The sequence below is a fragment of the Paramormyrops kingsleyae genome, chromosome 7 (genome assembly GCF_048594095.1).
Source record: "Paramormyrops kingsleyae isolate MSU_618 chromosome 7, PKINGS_0.4, whole genome shotgun sequence".
In the NCBI taxonomy this organism is placed as follows: Eukaryota; Metazoa; Chordata; class Actinopteri; order Osteoglossiformes; family Mormyridae; genus Paramormyrops; species Paramormyrops kingsleyae.
This window is the reverse complement of record NC_132803.1, coordinates 20,407,217-20,430,237: the sequence shown is the minus strand read 5'-3', so window position 1 is coordinate 20,430,237 and position 23,021 is coordinate 20,407,217. Positions and strand designations below refer to the sequence as shown.

The 23,021-nt window shown below is 40.2% G+C and overlaps 2 protein-coding genes across 5 annotated transcripts in view; both read left to right on the top strand.

Moving 5' to 3' along the window:
* Positions 1-8,800, top strand: part of LOC111847091 (death-associated protein kinase 1-like) — a 59,957-nt gene extending 51,157 nt beyond the window's left edge. For all 4 annotated transcript variants that reach the window (XM_072714479.1, XM_072714480.1, XM_072714481.1 and 1 more), the window contains exons 21-26: positions 372-557; positions 1,563-1,760; positions 2,852-2,990; positions 3,142-3,262; positions 3,862-4,050; positions 6,143-8,800. In XM_072714479.1, the coding sequence (XP_072570580.1) occupies positions 372-557; positions 1,563-1,760; positions 2,852-2,990; positions 3,142-3,262; positions 3,862-4,050; positions 6,143-7,378 (2,069 nt within the window). In that variant the 3' untranslated portion in view covers positions 7,379-8,800. The remainder of the gene's footprint in view (positions 1-371; positions 558-1,562; positions 1,761-2,851; positions 2,991-3,141; positions 3,263-3,861; positions 4,051-6,142) is intronic.
* Positions 8,801-14,536: 5,736 nt separating this feature from the next.
* On the top strand, positions 14,537-17,347 carry ctsla (cathepsin La). The gene is made up of 8 exons (XM_023817999.2): positions 14,537-14,694; positions 15,506-15,638; positions 15,737-15,859; positions 15,957-16,109; positions 16,256-16,480; positions 16,558-16,726; positions 16,828-16,945; positions 17,050-17,347. Exons 2-8 carry the CDS (start codon positions 15,516-15,518, stop codon positions 17,147-17,149), a joined length of 1,011 nt encoding a protein of 336 aa, XP_023673767.2. The 5' UTR covers positions 14,537-14,694; positions 15,506-15,515; the 3' UTR covers positions 17,150-17,347.
* Positions 17,348-23,021: the final 5,674 nt, after the last annotated feature.

Below are 23,021 nucleotides of genomic sequence, written 5' to 3'. Positions count from 1 at the left end.
CATCTGACACACTCCCGAAACTACCCCTCTGTACAAAATAATACCTCAAACACCAAATATTTTATGTAAAGGTTTTCATACACGTCACACTTGGCTAAATAAAAAATGGAATGGCTTTAAAATTCTTACTTGTTTATGAAAAAATAAATAAATTTTATCTAACAGACCTCTGCAAAAATTAAAGGGAAATCATATTTTGTGGCCATGCAGCTGTTATATGACATTTTTTTGTAGCTCAACTCTGCCACCCATTGGTCAGGCATATGAATTGCAGCGTAACAAAGTGAAAATTTTGCAGTGCTGTATTTATACAGCAAATGTATGGTTTGCTGTAAAACTGAATGAATGACTAGGTATATTTCCATTCACAGTGTCTATGAGCGTCTCCAATCTGTATCCCGGGTGCGAGAATGTGAACGTCCGGCGACGCAGCATGATGTTTGAGCCCAGCCTTGCCAAGGGGGTCCTGGCGGTCTTCTCTCCCATGCACAGTGCTCAGTCTACAGTGGTCGACCAGTCTACCAAAGCCATCGACATCCAGAACATCAGCATCAATGGTAAGGTGTTAATATTAAACATTTTGAAGCACATTAAAAGTGGCTCTAGCTTCACATTTCTTACTACTCACCTGTTTCGCGTAATCAGTTTCAGCGAGTCACAGCCATGATGTGATCCTAGAACACTCACATGCAGAGCTACACTAATGGCAGTTAGTATGCTTATATACCATTGGAGGAAACTGGGGTAGCTAAATCAAACAACCACAAGCAAGAGAAGAGGCCATTTAAACACTGCACACCTTTCTGCATCCACAGCTCTGGAGCGCTACCCATTTAGTGAAAGTGCCACCCTGCACATAAGTAGGAGGAAAATAACAGAGCAGGACAGGAAGAAACCCTGAAGGTGTGAGATTACAATCCTGTGTACTGTGCCATACTCGCATACTTCCATTGTTATATATACTGAGCAGTTACGGAAAATGGAAGGGTAAACGTGGTAATACCAAGGGTGGCTCAGTGTATAGCACTATTGACTCATAACTTCATGGTTGGGGGTTGAATCCCTGTGGAGTTTGTGCGTCCTCCCTGTATCACGCAGGTTCCCTCCCCCAAGACATGCAATTAGATAATTAGGCTGGTGAGTCCTGGCCCTCCTATGACCCTGACCAAGATAAGTGTGTAGAAGAGAGAGGGATGGATGTATAAATATGGTAATACGATGGGTGGCATAGTGGCTTTTGGTGTAGCACTGTTGCCTTTCAGGAGTGTGGGTTTGAATCCCACATTTCCCTTCTGTATGTGGAGCTTCCTGCCTCGTGGGTTTTTTCTGGGTGCTCTGGTATCCTGCTGCATTCTACAGACATGAAGCGAATTAAAGTGGTGGCACTTAGTTTCCCATAGTGTGAGGTCTGTGATGGACTGGCTTCCCATTCAGGGAACCCCCCAGCCTTGTGCCCTGTGCTGCCTCCGATAGGCTCCATGCCCCTGTATCCCTGTCCAGGGTAGGCAGTTAAGAGATGGATTGATAGACTAATACATATTTTTCTTGCTCTTGGCTTGCAGGAGTGGGAGACTTCAGTGTGTGGGAATTCTCCGGTAACCCTGTGTACTATTGCTCCTATGACTGCTTTGCTGCTAACGATCACACGGCCATACACCTGGTGCTCTTCAGTCTGGAGGAGCCCTACGAGGCCCAGCTCAACCAGGTCACCTTCTGGCTGAATCTCCTCAAGTCGCTCACCCTGCTGGAAGACAGCATCAGTGCGTATGGTTGCCAGCGTCACTTCTTTGAAGTCGATTCTCCGTTGTGTAATCTCTCTGCTGCAGGGAGCTCTGCAGTGCTGCTTGTTTATCAGTGTCTGTTTATCAGAATTGTCACCGCCAGAACACGCATGAAGTCAACGTACTTTATGAAGGTCCATCTTGTGTGTGTGTGTGTGTGTGTGTGTGTGTGTGTGTTTCAGAATTCCGTCAAATTAAATAAAACATTTAATCAAAAGGGGCGTCCCTGAAGGGTGACAAGTGGCTTGGAGTTGCCAAATTGTCTATAGGTATATAGCCTGTTGTTTATGGGATAGGCTCTGGACCCTTGCATAGAACGATTGGGGGTGGAGAATGATTGATCTAAGCCTGGGTTGGGCTATCTTATCCGCAAAGGGCCGATGTGTATGTACGTGTTTGGGATGACCCTTAGGTCAGCTGTTCAAACCCAGATGTGAGGACTCTTCAGCCAATCAGTCCTCTAATAGTAATCTAATTAGGGAGTTGCAGCGAAAACCCGCATACACAACGGCCCTTTCTGGATAAGATTGCCCACCCTTGATCTAAGCTTATGGGTTGTTTTTAAATAGCCATATGTGAAATGCCAATGTTGACCAGCAGAGGGAACTCTGTACAATGTTATTTTTGGAGGCTTAAATATTGTTGAAGTGATCTTTATCCAGATGTATATTTGCATCAATACCTTCTACCATTTCATTAAAGACAACACAGCTCTTTTCTCTGGGGTGTTTTTATGACAATTATAGCCTGCAAAATGCTTGGGATGATGTGATGACATGGGGATGCCATGTAGCTGATTGGATTAGGGATCTGTCCCTTTTTTCAGAGTATTGCGGGTTCAGGTATCATGGCCAGCAGGGGAATCATATCGCTGCTGGGTTCTTGAGTAAGATCATTGACCCCAGTTGCTGTAGGGGAGCTGGTTGGGCCTAAACCGTATATCACATTGATCCTTTTCAGGGTATTTTTCTTTTGTGTGTCTTACCTCTCTATGTTCTGGGCCCCTTATGATGATTTAACATTTTTATTAAACGTGACTATCTCGCATTTCGCTCTTTTTTTGTTTTCAGCTTTTGGTGGAAAGGTGAAGCACCCACTGTGTGTTGTGCTGGTGGCGACCCACGCAGACACTGTGAACCTCCCTCATCACTGCGGAGGGGAATTTGCCTACGACAAGGAGAAATCACTGCTCAAAGAAGTCAGGAACAGGTAATGTATGGCAGGCTGACTGCCTTATGACAATAGCAAACAAAAATTCATATACAGCAGTGGGGGGGGGGTACAACATACCAACAATTCACATGTTGTCATTGAGGACTTTTTAAATTTAATTAAATTTACATTTTAAATGTATTTTAAGGTTTGCAAATGATCTACGAATCTCAGAGAAGCTCTTTGTCATGGATGCTGGGGCATCAAGCTCCAAAGTGATGAAGCTCCTGAGAAACCACCTTCAGGACCTGAGAGGCTCCATTATCTCTGTGAGTGTTAAGTGTAAAGTGTAAAGGGGAGGGGCATAAATGACAACAAAGGAATGGAAGCTATCAAATTGTTCCTCAAACTAAAAAATAACTGCAAGCAGGACTGTCCAATATTACAAAAACATGTGTGTTTGTAGCCAAAGCAAACACATAGGTAAATGCAGGCAGGCAAACTTAGGGCAAAGCACACACATAGACATGATCAGTGTTAATGTAAAGTATGGTAACACTGAATGTACGAAGTACTGTTGTTGAATATACTTTAAGTAAAATAAAATGTGGGAGATTTAACACCCAGCAAGTATATTACTGTAAATCCAATTGCTAAACTACACTAAGTCCATTATAACAAAGGCTTACTGTAGATTATGCTGTGGTGTCTTTTCTATATTCTTGAAATTGGCTGAAATGTTAATTTTGCTAAGATTATTTTTGCTCCTTTATATAATCAAAATGTTTTAAAATTTGACAGTTTAGTCAAACAGAATGCTAAATGACTGTGAGCTGAGGACTGAGGAGGACCTTACAGTCACACTGGATAATGCACAGTGAAGGTCTGCCTCACATGCTTTAGTCCAGCTTTTGGTCTCTATCCACAGTCTTGCCCACCTATGACACAACTGTGTGAGAAAATTCTTTCAACCCTGCCCTCCTGGAGAAAGCATCACCGGCCCAATCAGCTCATGCCCTGGCACAAGTTTGTGGCGGATGTTCAGGAGCACATGAACCCCCTGGCCAGCGAGAAGACCCTGAGGGAGGTGGTCTCGCAGCTGCACAGCATGGGGGAGGTGTGTGAATGCAAATGTATACACCGTTGCTGTTAAGCAGCCCAGATTTGCTCATGGTTCAAGCCTTATTTTGTTGCCAGGAAAATCATCTACAGTGGTACCTTGGAGCACAAACTTAATTCCTTCCAGAAGACCGGTCAAGTTGTGATTTCGTCGAGGTCCAAGTGAAATTTCCCTATAAGAAATAATGTAAATGGGAATTTAATCTGTTCCAGACCTCCAAATGATTGCCTATTTAAACATATCTGCCTACCTAACTAATGACGAAACGTATTAACAATCAATATAAAACTAATACGCACATGAAAAATCACACATTACAAAAGCGATAAAAATTAAATAAAAGCCAATCCCATACTCCGAAGAGAGAGCAGACACACATGCGGCACCTTGAAGTCTCGCTATAATTTCCTTTTTAAGTTCCACAGTTACTCTCACTTTTACTCTTTAGTTTACTGCTATCACTGCTCACTGTCTTAGGGGCCATGGTCAGTAAATGTACTGTAGATAAAGCACAAAAATTTTACACCAAACACAGGAACACAGCTTTCGCATTTCAGACTCTGTGCAGAGATCCTGCAACACTGAAAGGGATTCATAGGCATTCAGCATCCCATGCAGTGGGTCCGTTTGCTTCTGGGTCCCATCAGAGATGCATCACGATCCGTAAAAGTTTTAGCAGGTCTGTTTTGTTTTGTCGTGTTCCAAGTTTTTGGCTGAGTTGCGGATACATTTTTCTCAACCGACCTGTTCGAGGTCCCAATTGGTAGAGTTGAATGCGTCTAGACCTGTATAAGTTTTAGCATAAGCAGTCGAGTTCCTAGATTTTGGAAAAAAATTCAACAGACCCATTCGATGTCTGAGTTGGTCAAGTTAAGAGGCGTCCAAGGTTCTACTGTACTTATGTTCATAGAAGGTTTGCAGTATTATCTGAAGCTTTACAAATTAACATGAACCCAGGTAAAACGTGTTTAGCACATTACAGAACAATACTCTTAAATATAAACACTTCAGTCTCCAGCTATTTGTGCATCAGTTTTGAATAATGTATTTCTGTATAATCCAGGGTGCTTATAAAATCAGCACAGTTCATATGCAATCTTTGAAAATCATGCATAATACACACTCTGTGGCCTCTTTATGTAGCACTCCTACAGTAACACTTAACGGGCTGACAAGTTATGTGCTGAGGGAAGGCATTCTGCACACTGCTATTGTACTGAGTTTTTAATGTTGCACTTGTGGCCTTCCTGTCAGCTGTTAAGAGTCTGCCCATTCCCCTCTGACCTCTCTCGTTAACAAGACGCTTTTGGCAGCAGAACTGGCAAACTGACATTCTCTGTAAACTGTACACACTGTATTGTATGAAAATCCCAGGAGGCTCGGCTGCTGCTGAGATCTGGGAACCTGCATGCCGCATTCAAAATAATTAAGATCATGCATCTTAACTATTATAATCCTCATAGTATCTGCACCTCTCGACCCCGTCTGCTTGCTGTGTATATTCAGTTGTAGCCATGTGATTCCCTGTTTGTAGGAGAAGGGTGTTTGCATCAACAAGCAAATGCATGTAATAAACTGGCCAGTGAGTGCAGAATACACCACTTACAAAAAATGTTGAAACATATGCTCTTGTGCCAATTTTCTTTACGTTTTACCCAAGAAAAAAATCTTAACATAAAACTCTAACTAGAATCACAGATTACTGAGTATTGTAGGCTTGTCTATATTGGGTCAAATAAAAATGGTAGCATTTTACTTGAGGGGGCAAAAATAATGTAGTAGTACACTCTTACTTGATGTAATAATTAACCAAAAACTAACTATTAGTTATCATCATTAGATCATAATGGTTCATCATTTCAGTCATTATATTTGTTCATGATTTGTACTTGATTAGTAGCTGCCCACTCAAGCAATATATATAAAAACAATTAAGTTTTACCATGCAGTTGGAAATGATGAACAGTTTGTAACAGACCAGAATATTTTATGAGCTCATTGCAAACAATTCTCCAGCATCTGTCCTTACTCAGGTTTTACTCAGACCCAGCAACAGGTGTGATACTAATCCTGCCTCTGTCCCACATAGATGAGCCTTCTGCAGAGTGAGATGATCCAGGATATTGTGCTGCTGGACCCGCGGTGGCTCTGCAGCAACGTCCTCACCAAGATTCTGTCCAGTGACACTCCGAAAGCCATCCACCACTACAGGGGGCGCTTCAGCCTAGAGGAGCTTCAGAGCCTGCTGGCAGATCGTGACGTGGACGAGTTGCTGCAAATCCTGGATGCCATGGATGTGTGTGTGCGTGACCCCCTCAATTCTACCATGGTGGACATCCCAGCCCTCATCAGGGCCAATGGCCTGCACCACTCTTGGACAGATGAGGAAGAAGATGAGGAAGCTTTTGTGTATGGTGGTGTGCGTGTGGTGCCCGCAGAGCATCTCACCCCCTTCCCATGTGGTCTGTTTCACAAGCTGCAGGTCAACCTCTGTCGCTGGATCCATCAGCAGCAACCAGAAGGAAGTTCCATCCGTCTGTGGACCAATGGGGCCAAAATCTCACACAGGGGTGTGGAGGTCATACTGCGGCTGGTTAACCACGGCCAGGGAATCGAGGTCCAAGTGCGTGGACTGGACTCGCTAAAATGTTATGTCCTGCTGGATGTGATGTGCAACCTCACTGACAACCTTCTAGCTACCACTCTACCTGGGCTCATGACAGTGAAGCACTACTTGAGTCCCCAGCAGCTGAGAGAGCACCATGAGCCCATCATGGTCTACCAGCCAAGGGACTTCTTCAGGGCCCAGGCACAGAGGGAGACCACCCTCACCAACACCATGGGAGGGTACAAGGAAAGCTTCAGCAGCATCCTCAGCCTCAGCTGCACAGAGGTCTATCACCAGGCCAACCTGGGTGTGGATGTTCACATATCAGACATTGGCCTTCTGGCAAGGAGGAAGCTCTGTCGACTTTTGGACCCACCGGATGCCATGGGTAAGGACTGGTGCCTTCTCGCCATGAACCTGGGCCTGTCAGACCTTGTGGCTAAATACAACCGTGCCAATGATACTCCTGGAGCAGATGTGACTTACCCTAGCCCCACTGCCCTGCTCCTGCAGGAGTGGAGTAGGCATCCTAGCAGCACGATTGGCGTCCTCACTGCCAAGCTGAGGGCACTGGGGCGCAGGGATGCAGCCGATTTTCTGCTAAGGTCATCCCCAGTGTTCAAGGTCAACCTGGAGGTGACCACCCTGGACAACTATGGGCCTACTTGCAATGGGGGGACCTCCCACAACTCCATCAGCTCTGTAATATCCCGGTGAAACAATCAGCCAAGCAGGTGGAATTTCAATCAAAGTGGGATGCAGCCATTTACTGTATTGACTTCTGGTATGTGTCATGTCCAGGTTAAATGCACTTAGATGCATTATGAATGGCCATTTACCATAGAAGCATAGTCTCTTGTCCCTAAATACACCAGAGTCTATCAGAGAAAGTATGTTGATAATCCAGCATTAGCATTACTTATTTATACTGTTTGACTAAATATACATTTGCAACAATTTATTCTTAATAATGAACTCTGCATTACCTGCTGTTATAAGTAAGGCAGTATTCTAGAAGTTAAACTCTCTGGATATATTGTATAATAAAGGTCCATTGGGCATTATTTTGGCTGACATTTTTAATGCTTAGCCAGTTTGGAAAAAACCTCCCAACAGAAGCTGAGTACAATCATTCCTCTACCCTGCTGAGCCTACTTTTGTGGGAGTTATAAGGCATAAAGAAGATGGGAAAACTGCAGCTAAAAAGAAGGGTAACTTAATAACCAGAAGACAGTAATTGACTTGTGATGTGACCCATTGCAGGGCCACCTACTACCCTCTTCAAGTAAGATTTTTTTTTTACCTAATTTATTGTAGTGGAATAGTCTAATATTTAAGTAGTTAGAAAAGTAAAGGAGTTTCTCCTCAGTCAACCAGTTTCACTTTGAAAGCATATTGTCATATGTAATATGCGATGGAGATCAATACAGTGAGTGTTTACAAATAAAGATAGATCTATTACTTTTTCTACCTTTTTATGATTCTTACATAATAGACGAACATTTATTGTTTATATAAATGGAAATCATTCTGCCGCTGTATATGGTGACCTACGCTGACATCATAGCTTCCACATCAGTGTAGAGACACTTCAACATAAAGATTTTCACCTATCCTGTGCTGTGACAAGACAGCACAGGTGCTGAGATGTCGAGGTTTGCTACACCATTATTCATTTTCAGCAGACAGTAGATTGCTGATATTTAATTTATTTGATTGTTGATATTTCAGTTTAGGATCTTCTGTGTTACAGCATGGTCTTTTCAACCAGAGCTGCCAAATGAGTAGGTAACCTAACATGTAGAACAACTTAATGATATGAGTTACCAGATCTAGAAGGTGATCCTTATGACAGTAAAGCAATGATACCAGACACATGGCCCCAACTAACTCCTTCCAACAATAATTAACATTTAATTATTATATGACACTATTTATTAACATTTTACCCAGTTATAATACTAGAGTTATTACTGAATCAATTCAGTAAGTGAAGATCCTTAATACAGCAGGACCCCTTGCTGAATCAGCAAACAGAATAGTGGTCAATAGCAAAAACTGAAAACCTGAATGTTATAGGATCAAGGCCCAGAAAAGTTGTGGGGTGATGTGTGGGTTAATGGTCTTTGCCTGTGATAGGGTGGTTCAAATACCACTGAACAAGGCCTTGACTCTCAATTTATCCAGGGACTGGCTGACCCTACCATCCCAAATGTATATTGCTTTGGACAAAAGCATCTGCTAAATATGTTAATGTAATGTTACTGAGAAACAGATCAGCAGATGGCTCAGTACCCCACTGCACCTGGGCTACAGGTCTGAATCCCTCTCTGCCAGATTGAATGTTTCTTGTGTTGTTCTTTGGTCATTGTGCAATGCAGATATGCTACAATGCAGACATACCTTACACAACAGTATCTTACAGGATATACTGCAGTTCACTGCAACCATAACTGGATGAGTGGTTACTGAAAAGTGCTTCATTAATTAATCAATACATAAACTCAAGTCAATAATATGGTCACATTTTCTTGATCCACTTCAAGCTACCTTTCTGAAGCTGTCTAAGGTTTCGCACCCACACATTAAAATAGCAGACATACCCCTCCTGTAGAAAAACATAAACAATACTTGTTTATTTATTTTCTAATCCATTGAAATAATAAAAGTAAGGTACCACTGATTTGATTAATTGTAATGGACAATTTAGAAAGTGACATTTGTTACTTAGCATAGAGAGAATCATTGTATTAATATAAAATTTTAAAAAAAACAACAAAGTACATCTTTAAAGGGTTATTCACACTTGAGACACTAGCAAAGCAAGGGGGAGGTGTTTTTGTTTGTCTGATAGTGGGAATGTTAGCTACCTGTAGCAGCCTTTCAGTGTTGTCATACATGTGCACTCCAACCTGAAGCACGCTAGGTTCATCATGACTATCATGCATGTGGGAGACTTGCAGGGTGAATCAAGTTACTGCTTGAAATGGTTTTGATGTACCAGCAGGGGGAGCTCTTTTCCCGGGAGTTGGGACTATCTGAAAGGTCAATGTCCCATTGCAATCAGTGGGACAGTCAGATGACTCGAAATGGATTTCTTGACATTTTGATTCTTGAGTATTTTTACTTATCTTGTTTTCCTAGAAGATCCTCACTCAAATCCTGTGTGTCAAATCATTTTTTATTTTTTTTTTTATTTCCACTTCTGCAAGTTTCCATTTTAGTACCCTCAACACAAACTGTCATTGATGACTAAAATACAAAGTAGCACTTTTAATTTGTATCTATTCTAACCCCATGTGCAAGCTGTCTGCTCTAAAGTATTAATCTGGCAAAGCTAGTCTATGTGAAATATTTAAATATTAAAGATCAAATATATAAAGTTAAAAATATTGTTAGAGTTTTGATACTTTTCACGTTGGGTTGGTGGAAAGGTTTCAGAATTATTTGCAGAGAAAATACTTGTATAAACTTTGCTTAAGTGTCTTGCCATAAAAATCAAAGGTTTCCAATTCTGTTCTACAGTGGTCACAGGGTCTTCACATTTGCACTGTGTCTCAGAGCTTAACTGATTAATTAAATTTCCCAACTGGATATAAAGTAAATGGGCTTTTCCTAGAGTCAATCAGCTTTTCAATAGTTGAGTTACACCCCACAATCTTATTATCCATATAAATGTAATTAGTAATTGAAGTGTGAAACACATTGGAAAAACTGTAGACCGCATGACCCATGTGTGTGTGTGTGTGTGTGTGTGTGTGTGTGTGTATATGTGTATATATATATGTACAGTATGTATATAAATATATATATATATATATATATATATATATGTACAGTATGTATATAAATATATATATATATAAATATATATATATATATGTACAGTATGTATATAAATATATATATATATAAATATATATATATATATACATATTGTACATATATATATATACATATACACACACACACACAATATGTATGTTTATTTAAATATGAGTGAGAGAGAGAGAGAGCATATATGTACTGTTCACAAACACTAGTCTAAAGCACAGAGGGAAAAAAAATATATTTGTCTTTTTTCCCTCCAGACAAAATAATATTTCAGTAGTTTTAAATGGCACTTTACAAAAGAAATTAAATTTAGAAAGAAATTAAATTATTCATTTTAATTATGTACAAAATTTACCTAAAGAAAACATTTCCTTTACATGAGGGAATTAAATTTAGGGGAGAGAGAAACCATGCATTAAAGATTCAGTCCTGGTTTTGCACATCTTTTTGTTTATTTATATTGATTATTGTGATTTTAAAGCATGCATTGATATTTTCTTAATACTTTCTCCGATGTTAAGGATATTGTGCATTTTACAATAAATTGAATTTAATTAGCTTATCATACATTGTTTCCATTCTTTTCTAAGATTGATTTACTGACCACACTTGTGAGTTATTCAAGGGGATGTGCTTTGATCAGTTGAATGCTGATTAGGTCACTGACTTTAGTTTGAAGCTTTTTTTTTTTTACTTTAGTACCCTTTGTCAGTCTCCATTTTCCAATGGGGGAAAATGACTTGCTAATGCAATCCAGCCATTATTGTTTTGTGTTTAAAAAACAAGAAATGCAGTGTTTGATCAATTCCTGTGACGTCTTTTTTAACCATTAAAACTGATATTACTATGTTTTGGAAATGATTGTACCAAAATGTTATTCATTAAAATAAATGTGCCACTCATATATTTTTAACCAAATAAAGATGATGATGACAGGTCTCGTGCTGAGGGTTAGAATCCTGTCCCCGCCGTGTGTGTGTGCAGTTTGCATGCTCGCCCTGTGCTGTGCTGGTGTTCTCAGGGCACCCTGGTAGCATTCCGCAGTTCAGAAACATGCAGTTAGGTAGAAGGAGTCTATTTATGCCTGTGAATGCGCCTGTGAATGCGACTGTGAATGCGACTGTGCCCTGCAATGGATTAGGATCCCATCCAGGGGGCTCCCCAGCCTTGCGCCTTGTGCTGCCTGAGACAGGCTCCAGGCCCCACAAATCTGCCAGGATGAATAGTTTGAAAATGGGTGGATGAATATAATTATTGAGTATTTTTCACCTATGAGCATTATTCCCACATTTAACATAAAAGTAGTAAATATTATAAATATTATTGAGACTCACGTTTACAGTCACATTACAGCCTTACCAGACTCAGTATTTCACACTGCACTCCTACCCAGACATAATTTCCCACCAGACCTATAAGCCCCTAACAGTAAGCCATTATTTTTAATGGCAAATAATTAGGCAGCCAATTGCAAAAGAGCTTCAGAACTGCTAGGAATATCTCAGTACATGGTAAGCTAAATCATAATAATTTTTGAAGTATATCTGTCATTAGTTGGTAGCTCTGTCTGTTGTCTACAGTATACCACAGGAAACACCCAGGACCAACAGTGCAACACTGAAATGTATAAATGTTGAAAAATAAATGTTTGATATTGACAACTATGTTTTTTTTATTTTCAGTCATGGAACATGGGTTCCACCTCCCTAGGCCTACATTACCCGTGCGGCCGTGGCCCATGGAACCACCCTATCTGTCATTTCCCCTGTGCCCATTTGCCGCCTTCTGAGCTCCAACTGACAAACAACCAGAATATGAAACAAACCTGAGTACCAATAAAAGCACTAAGGCTACTTCCCTTAAAGATTCCAATAGTAGTTGTAAATAATACATGTGGACACTTCTGAAACAGTATGAGTATGTGATGTAAAATGCAGAAAATATAATAAATTTAATAATCCACCCATTTATTTTCCACAGTGGAGCTGATCCCAGTAAGTAAATGGGCATCTTGGACAGGATGTAATTTCATATCCCCACAGCTCACAGAACACATAAAGCAACTAAATGTTTCATCATGTGCCAGATCACTAAAGTATTTAAAATTATTTTTACACCTTCACTTTGAACGTGAACATTTTCCAAAAACATTTCGCAGCTCCCTGAATAGGTATTTATTCAGATAAAAATGTGGATGAAGCAGCTCATTGAACCACTGACACTGAGTGATGTTCAAGAGGAAGAGGAAGTTCAAAGCTTTCATTTCCCAGAAAATGTCCTTAGTCACAACAAGTTATGCAGAGTTGTCAGTCATTGAAACACCAGGTCGGAAACAGGAAACATACAGTAACATACATAAATTCCATGCAAGTACAGCAAAATTCCCATATGAAAAAAACAGTATAGTTCATATAAGGCTATCAAGATTTTGTATATGCAATGCATGATGTTTTTATATGTCCAGTTCATTTTTTTTTCTTGTATAATTTTGGCCACATTCATCCCAAACAAAACACACTTGACATATAAGAAGCAGTCAAGGGAAAAGCATACAGGAAAAATATGAAACTTATACATGAATTTTACATTTTATCATACATGATTACATATGGCTTTAGCAGGAAATACATGTTTATTGCTTGTTGTTTCTTAAAGCTTTACACTATTCTAATGAAAGACATGTAGCCTATGATCTCTCCACATTCAGTTGGTTTAATTAGACACTTCAGCAAATTTGCAGAGATTAACTGAATATGTTCAGAACACAAAGTGAATGCATCAACTGAAAATGGATGTTTCCTTTTCAAAATACTCATTCTAGTTGTGTGGAACCAGTGTCCATGATCTTATGTTCTTAATAAAGTTCATTCAAAGATTTATGCATAAAAATGAATACTGACAAAACATTAATATGTATTTTACATCAAAAGGGGCATACATTACTAATGACATATACATTTAATATGGATTGTACATGAAACATTAGATTCGTTTCATATGTATTTTACATGAATATAGTTGCCAACTTTGGTCAGCTGGCTAGCCTGAGACAATACTGCACACACATTTAAATGTATATAACAGTTTTATTGCCTTGGTTGCAAACAGTCTGTAGGGTTTGCACACTAGGGTTTGCAAGCTCCATTAGATTATATAATTCAGACGCACTAATTTCTATACCAGTGGTGTAGGTACAATATACTTCATAGTGAGAACTACTTTTTCAAAGAAAATCTGGGGAGCAAAACTATATTGTCGCCCACGGCAGATTTTGCCGAAGAACCGAGGGCGGGATGGTGTTCAGGATTGACCTGTCGACCGTGATCGACTGTTTTGCGACTACGTGGTCTATACCACATATCGGCATAACAGAATTTATATATATTAATTAAGTACATTTATACAGTACTGATATAATGCAGAATAGCAAGAAGTCGATTTACAGGCATTTCGTTTTTTTGAAAACATGCTGTCAATGTCGAAATGTAGTCAGGCGCTGACTGACGTCATACTACTTATTCAAACAAGTAGTATTTTTAATAATATAGGTTATATACTTTATAATTGTATCCACTATAATGTGAATACATAATGGATACGATAATGTCCACACATACATCCGAATTATGCGAAGTGAAGTATTGCTAACTTTTAGTCAACATCAGCACGAAATTGTTACGTATACACAAAAGTTATTTTTCGTTTTTATCAAATTTAAGAAAAACGTAATTTTTTATTATAAAAGTTTAGCTTATTGGTTCATTAATATCAAAATATGAAGGCAACTTTAAAGTTATAGCTGTTTTGCTTAGTCATTCATTTCCAGATAATACCCACCCCCTAAAAAAGATAAAAGCATGGAATGAGCAGAGATGGCAACATTGCAACTATGCACATTATTAGGAGACCATCGATTTTGAACTGATGCAACTTCCTGAACATTGTTATTAACTGAGGGTCGCTATAGATTCGCCAGCTGCTTTCCTTGTAGGAAATTCCTTTCCATGGAGTTTCGCGTGGGATAGAGAGTCACGTGAAAGGGCATCACGTTGGGATGAGTTTCAGGGAGGCGGGATCAATGTGTGCGCGTAGACGCTTCCAGCCAATGGAAGCGCCGGATGCTTCCACAGTCCGGAGCTATAAATTAAGGTTTGCTGCTTAGCTGTTTATTGTTTTGCCGGAGCAGTTATACGTTGGAAGTAAGTTATTCTTGGCTTTCCGTCTCTGCTGTATGTTGGGTTCCTACTTAAATGTTTAACGAAGTGTTTGTCTATAGCAGTAGGTCAGTGTATTAGCTCATCAGTGACCTGTACGAAGCGTTTCCAGTTCCATAATTAATTTCGTCTCTTATTACGGTTTTAAATGCAAGCCAGTATCTGATCACTCAACATGGCATAAGCACAGTGGATATATAGTGTTGATTTTTGACTTTATTTTATACTGCGGCTGTGTGTTCTTGTCTGTGAACGTGTCTCTTCCCCCCCCCCCCCCTTTTTTTTTATTCCCCCCCCCCTCATTTATTGGTGCTGTCCGTATAATGTGATTATACTAGCGATACGATTTGAAAAAGGAAGCATTCATGGCTTATAGGGCTTTTGTTTTCGATTTCCTCTGGCTTCGATCCATCTGCTGTTTTCCTGCTGGAACGATTTCGCCGCGTCGAAACCGCCCGTGTCGCGTGATCAGGGCGAACAAAACAACTGCGGTCGTGTTTGTCTTAATCTCAGTTTGCGTCTGCCTTATTTCCTCGGTCATATTGGTTATCGCCGCCATCGCCTTAAATTTTGGAATCATGGCTGTATACCGATAACCTCGATAAATGTAAACTGGTCTAGGCCCGGTTCTGTATGCAAGAGAGGTAGGAATCCGATGTTTGTCTCGGCTATGAAATGACGTCCATTTATATCTGGCAGACGCTTCTGAGCCGTGTCCTGCATTGACGTGAATGGCTTGAGTTAATCATAGTTTGCATGAAACCTGACATTTTATTTTATTCCCCTCCCTCCCCAGCAGTGTCAAGATGAGGCTCAGTTTGATTTTGTCTACACTGTGCGTGGCGGTTTTTGCTGCCCCAAGCTTGGACCCCCAGCTGGACAAGCACTGGAATCTGTGGAAGTCTTGGCACAGTAAAGATTACCATCACGTAGGTGTCTGACGGAAGTGGCCCTTTGTTCCGGTAGTCCAAAAGTGGTTTAACTTTGTTTTTTGACTTGTGCATGTACCATTAAATGCCTCTTGTAGACTGAAGAGGGCTGGAGGAGAATGATTTGGGAGAAGAACTTGAAGAAGATTGAGTTGCACAACCTTGAACACTCCTTGGGAAAGCATTCTTATCGCCTGGGAATGAATCACTTTGGTGACATGGTATGTGGTCCAATTACCCCATGTCAGTTTTATTTTAATGGGGGGAGGAAAAATTGTGTGCCAGTTCAGCTACCGCATGAATTTTCTCTTCATTTAGACTAATGAAGAGTACAGGCAGCTCATGAATGGCTACAGACGACGATCTGAGAAGAAGCTCCTGGGGTCACTCTTCTTGGAGCCCAACAACTTTGAGGCACCAAAACAAGTTGACTGGAGAACACAGGGCTATGTCACTCCTGTGAAGGACCAGGTTAGAATTGTGGGGGCTAATCTGTATTGGGTTTTTAAAAATGCTCTAAATGGCCTTGTATTGACAGTGGATGTATACTTTTGGAGATGGATGAACAAGACTGAAGCATGAATGTGTAGTTTTTAATAGTTCTTCTCCTGCTTCAGGGTCAGTGTGGTTCTTGCTGGGCCTTCAGTGCCACTGGTGCCATGGAAGGCCAGATGTTCAGAAAGACTGGCAAGCTGGTATCACTCAGTGAACAGAACCTGGTAGACTGCTCTCGTCCTGAGGGAAACGAAGGTTGCAATGGTGGCTTAATGGACCAGGCCTTCCAGTATATCAATGACAACCATGGCCTTGATTCTGAAGCTTCTTACCCTTACCTAGGCACGGTAAGTATAGATCGAACAAGATCCCATCCTGTGAAAGGATAGATGAACATGGTGGTTATTCATTTTTCCTCTTCCAGGATGACCAGCCCTGCCACTATGATCCCAATAACAGTGCTGCTAATGATACTGGTTTTATGGACGTTCCCAGTGGGAAAGAACATGCCCTAATGAAGGCTGTGGCAGCTGTTGGCCCGGTATCAGTTGCCATTGATGCAGGCCACGAATCTTTCCAGTTCTACCAGTCGGGTAAGTTGCATTTGCAGTTGTCTAATCCAGCTTTTTTTGATTCCACTGTATTGCTCTTCTAGCACACATCAGGTTAACAAGTATTTTGGCTTTGTTTACAGGAATCTACTATGAGAAAGACTGCAGCAGTCAGGATCTTGATCACGGTGTCCTAGTTGTTGGCTATGGTTTTGAGGGTCAAGATGTTGATGGCAAGAAGTACTGGATTGTGAAGAACAGGTAAGACTGGGGAGTGCAACTCAGACTCTGAATCACTTTCTCCTGTGGGGGGAAAAATCATTTGATTTCAAATGCTGATGTTTATTCTCTCCCCCCTTCCTCAGCTGGAGTGAAAAATGGGGTGATAAAGGATATATCTACATGGCCAAAGATAGGAAGAACCACTGTGGGATTGCGACTGCAGCAAGCTACCCTTTGGTGTAGCCTGCATGGACATGACCTTGTAGTGCATTGGGTTTTAAAGGGCCGTGCCTGAATGTCGGCAGTTTAATGGGAGTCAAAATACTTTTGGTTTTATTAGAAATTGGCTTGTAAATATTTACTCCTGAATGAATGCAGTCATGGATTCTGTTAATGTACAAAGTGGCATTTTATACCTGTAATTAAAGATTTTTAAATTGAGTTCTGTGGCCTCTAGTTTTCCTTAATGTCCCTCCCTATTGGTACTGGGGTAAAGCTAGCTGTTCGGTTTACACTGACACTCCAGCATAGTGTAAAAGCCTAGTTTCCGTCTAGTGGGGATCAATGCATCAAATGGGTTAAGCTGGGGTCAACTCAAGCATACACTCTATGGAATTTCAGATTATTATATATTTTTTTAATGGAACACTACAGACTTAACTTCGGTAAAATGAGCGTCTATGTATACAGTAGGAGGAAGGTAAACAAGCTGAACCTTTCAGTTGACCTTTCAGTTGGAGCTTCTCCATCCCCATGGGTTTGTAAATGTCACTGATTTGGCAGTGAAGGACTCATTTTAATGTATCTATAGTATGATATGCTTGGGGTGAAATGCTATTTGGATTTTCAAAAGTTGATTATGGTACTTCACACAATAGGTAAAAAGGGCAAATTTAAGTATTTCCTGTGCTTGTCTGAATTAAAAACTACGAATTTGATGGATTGTTGGTTGGTTTTGTTTCGCCCCCCTGCCCCACCATCTTTTGTGTAGTCTGAGCCCCAGACAGGTGAAGACAAGGGTGTGGAAAATGAGCATAGAAAAAGTTAAGCACACCAATACCAGGCTAATAGTTTGACTGCATTAATTTCCATTTTCATTAGTTAGGCATTTCTGAATGAAATACCCAATATGCTCTAAATTTATGGGTAAGTATGTATTAGCAGTATTGGTGTATAATCATTGTCATAGAACATGGCTCCTCAGGGGCTTGTGCACTAAGGTTTTCCTTTGAGGGGGAAAAAGCCTTTATGACTCAAGTCACTGAAGAAACACAAGCTCATACAAATGGTTTCACATGAGCACTAAGTGATAATGTAACAAGCTATCATTTTGTGAGTTTGCATAACATTGGCCTGGAACAAGTCAGTCTCAGCTTCTGACAGTTGTGTGTATAAATAAGCTGTAATGTAAAGGTACTGACAATATGTACCCATAAACTTAAAGCATAAACAGCTTATGGGCCATGTCAAATAACATTCATACTCAGTATGAATGAATGTTGGATTTATATAGTGCTTTTCAAGACACTCAAAGAGCTTTGGTAACACTTGACGGGACACATATACATGTACTTACTGTAGTAATAACTTGGTTGCTGAAGTACAAATAATCAACAAATCATGAGCAAATATAGTTGCTACTTGAGATAGCAATTCATTAATTATGAACTAACATGGTCAGTATTTCACTTGTTATTCATTACTTGTTCCTTCAATTCCTCCCAGTTCACAAAGATATACAGAATTAACAAATATAGTAACTGCTTGAGATAGAACATGCATTATGATTCAATAACAATGTATCAACTAACAATGACTTAGTTTGCAGTTAATTAATACTTAAGTAATAGTATAATACTTAAGTATTTGTGCCCCATCAAGAAAATTGTTACTAGCATTTAACAGACTTGAATGGGCAACAGTGGGCAATTTAGCCAGTGCATCAGGGAACCATCCCTACTCTTTCAAAGGACTCCCAAGGAACTTTAATGACCTCAGAGAGTCAGGACCTTGGTTATACATCCCATTGATTTTTACAGCACAGTGTCCCCATCACTGCACTGGGACATTGGGATCCACACAGATCACAGGATGGGCTGACCAGTTGGCCACACCAACACCTCTTCCAACAGCTTTCCTAGTTGATCTCCCTTACATGTACTGGCCAGGCCCAAACCTGCTTAGTTTCAGGTGGATTACTAGTCTGGACTTCAGGTGGTATGACTGCTGACAAGAAAACACCAACAAGGGGCACTCTGAGAGTGGACTGTTCCATTGCAATTGCATAGCTTTCTTAAAAATTAATGGCACATCATGAAATATTCAGGAAGTTAATTTGATTTAAGCCATCATACCTGGGTGTCTAGGGGGAACACGTAGTATTAAAGAAGAGAGCATAGTTTATGTTGTTTTAAATTCATTACTGAGTCACAAGATTCAATAAAGCATCATAATGACAGATACTGAATATAAAGTTTATGGGGAGCTTGCTGATTTAAGTAACCAGGTCCTGAAACAATGAATAATCCATAATGACATGAAAATGTGCAGAAGTAGAGTTGTTTCTGTATTTAATTGAATCATATCCTTTGTGAAACTGGTATTGTTTGTTACATGTCCTTCTTTATCTAAGGGGTCACAATTGTATTTCTTTGTTGCTCATGATCAAAAGATACCATTATTGCTGTCTTTGCTGTTGACTCAACAAAATCAGTGACTGATTATACATCATTCATTCCTTAAAACTACAGCTCAATGTCTCAAGTTTTGGGATTTGCAAAAGGAAAGTGCTAACACAGCATCCACAACAGCGTGACTTCATGGATGACATCGCTTCATCCGTTTGAACTGAAGCAATACTTTCTAAGCATCAGATTGCGTGTGTTTGGCTTTGTTGTTCTGCAACTCAGCAAACAGCTTCTAGCTCAGCTGGTCAGCAAGTTTTACGCATAATTTACTCAACCACCAGTCTATCATTCACTGCTTATTTGAAGTTATTTACAATCTCACCTGTTATTGGATCAGCAGCTATTGAATGGAGAGATATCAACATCAGTAATGTGATACACAATACAATATAAAAGTAATGTTAAAAACAACAATGAAAAGGAATCAAAGAAGCTTCTTAAAGCAAAGCTAATTATATAAACTATTTTTAATACGTTATTTTTGTATAGAAATATAACAATTTCCTTTTGTCAGGTTCTGATAGCAAGCCTCAATAATGAGAAATGCCACCGATTTTTGCTTGTAAGGGAGGCCATCTGGTGGTCATAAGCATATAAGGCATTTGAACAGGAAATGGATGTTTTCTGCATTTTCTTTAACTTAAACCATGTCCTAGCCACTGTTTCCCTCTAAAACAAGCGTCCAGATGCTCCGGAATGCATCGTGTTGACTTCCAGCATTTAGCATATCAGGCAAAGAAGTTTACATTTTAATCCAGTTCAACATACATTGTTTTCCAGAAAGCAGGGTTAGACAATCCCTGGAGCAACAGAGGGTTAAGGGTGGTGTGCAAAGGCTCAGTCACTCTGCCAACCATGGGTTCAGAACTGGCAACCTTCTGATCATAGGCACAGCATTCTAACCTTCTGAGTTACACACCACCTATTGTGCCAGCAAACATTTTTCAAATTGAAGCTCTTTTTAAATTACTTTGAATCCATAACAGAGGTACCAAAAATAACATTCAGTCTGATACAGAGGTCTAGCTGAACACCAAATCATGTTGATTTTACAAAAGCAGAAATCTGAATGACTGACAATGTTAATATCATGACTCATTATAGACCGTTAGATGCCAAAGTGTCACAGAGAGCATCCATCCATTTTCTGCAACCATGAGTCACGGGTCATAGGGGGTCTGGAGCCTATAGGCGCAAGGCAGGGAACAACCCAGGATGGGACACCAACCCATCGCAGGGCACAGTCATACCATTCATTCACACACGGACACCTATGGGCAATTTGGTAACCCCAATTAGCCTCAGCATATTTTTGGACTGTAGAGGAAAACCAGAGTACCTGCAGGAAACTCGACGATGACATGGGGAAAACATGCAAATCCCACACACACAAAACCCCGACAGGGACTTGAACCCAGGTTGAAGTAGTGTAAGGCAACAGTGCTAACCACTGCGCCACCATACCTCCCTGTCACAGAGAACATAAACAACAAAATAACGTGTACAATTTGTTATGGATTTCAGGCAATATTGGGTCATTCTGGGTAGTGGAGTGCTAAAATATTCAAGATTTGAAGCTTTATTGTCATGAACAATGTACTAAGTACAATAAAATCCTTCCTTGCATACCCTCCTTGCAGACCACAAAATGATAAGTTGACAAAAGTACAGTAAAATAAGGAAAGTTAATATATATTTAAAATTACAGTAAATAAATACAATAAATAAAAGATAATGAAGCATGTATGTTGAAAATGAAGCGCAATATCAAGCGTCATAGTGTAATTAAAAGGTGACTGTAGTGGTTGAGATTCTGAACAGTAAAGTGACAGTGCAAAAATAACAGACATAAACAGCCTTCGTCATAAAATTAATACCTGCTGAGTAGTGCTGTTTTAGTCATAAATGCAAAAAATCTGTCACTGTGCCAATATAGTGCCTGTACAGTTTGTGGACAGCATTATGGTTTTTAACAAGTGGACTCCCTTTCCAGAAGAGTTACGAGTCAACCATGCTTTTCTGAATTTTTTTTCTTTTCCACAGTTGGCAACACCTCAAAAAGGGTAAATGTAGTATAAGAAGGAGGGAGGTACCTTTGATAGGACTTGGAGATTTTTAATTAAAGCATTGCAGGTACTCTTAGCAGTCAGTGACTTAAATAGCCAGAATAAGTAACTGAATCATAATGTGGTACCCCAGTTCATCTAGTTATTGCACCATATTTACAGTCATCTCAAGTGTAACAAGCACAAATTTGAGTAAAAAAACTAGGATAAAATGTTCAAGCTTTTTGGAAAATACATGCTTTCCACACAATTTTTCAAACATGAAGTGGGTTAAACAGTACAATAAATATGGTTTAAAAATATTGGCACCCTTAAATAATATGCAGAATGTACATTAAACTGACTTAGCAGATGATATTATCCAAATCACTTTGAGCCCATAACAGGGGGACACTGTGTGACTCAGTCGGCTAAGCCTCTGTGCCTTTGAGTGGAAGGTTGCTGGTTTGTGTCCAGTCTCAGTATTTCTGTGACTCCTTGAGCAAGACTCTTGCTCCCTGGATGCTGCTATGGGTGGCTGCCCTTTGTGGCCAGCTTGCTCTCATCTATAGAGATCACATTGGGGGAGATGCATGAAGTTTCCCCACAATGATGAGTAACACATAAATTATTTATATTTTTTTAATTGAGATAGACTTTTGAGAAAAACAGATTTGACTGCCTGTTATGTGATTGGGGGTCAAAGGTCATACTCAAGGGCCCAGCCCTAGGATCTGAGCCAGCTACCTTGTGAACGCTGGTCTAATGTCTCAACCCACTGAGTCACACACTACCCTAAAACAGAAGCAGTATTTTTTGGTCTTTGTCTCCAGGAACCTTAGTAGAAGGGTAAGGAGGAACAGGAGACAATGGTGCAGACACAAACCCCTGGAAGGGGGAGATTTATTCAGGGTATACATGTAAATTCGTGTTGTGGCAGCAAAGGGGCCGTGGTCACCAATTCTGGGGGGTAGCTGTCAACATACTCTTTGGATGGGCAGAAGGGAAGTCCTTCCTGACCTCAACCCACGCATTTCATTTTACAAGTATTTATTTACCAGACATGCATTTGAGGAAGCACAGTCAGCTAGTCTCTGGAGCAACTGGGGTTAAGTGCCTTGGTCAAGGGACTAATGGTGACGTCACTCTGCCTGCCACAGGATGTGAACCGGTGGCCTTCTGATGACAGGCACAGTGTCCTAACCCAGTGAGTCAAACACCACTCCCATGTCAGTGCCTGAACTTGCCAGGCATCATTGGAACAATGTTTGGAATTGTGTATTGCAGTCAGATTAGGCCAAAATTGAGCTCTTTGGCCTTGAACACCATAAGCATGCGTGAAGACTGCATACAATGGAAAGCACCTGATACCAACAGTAAAAC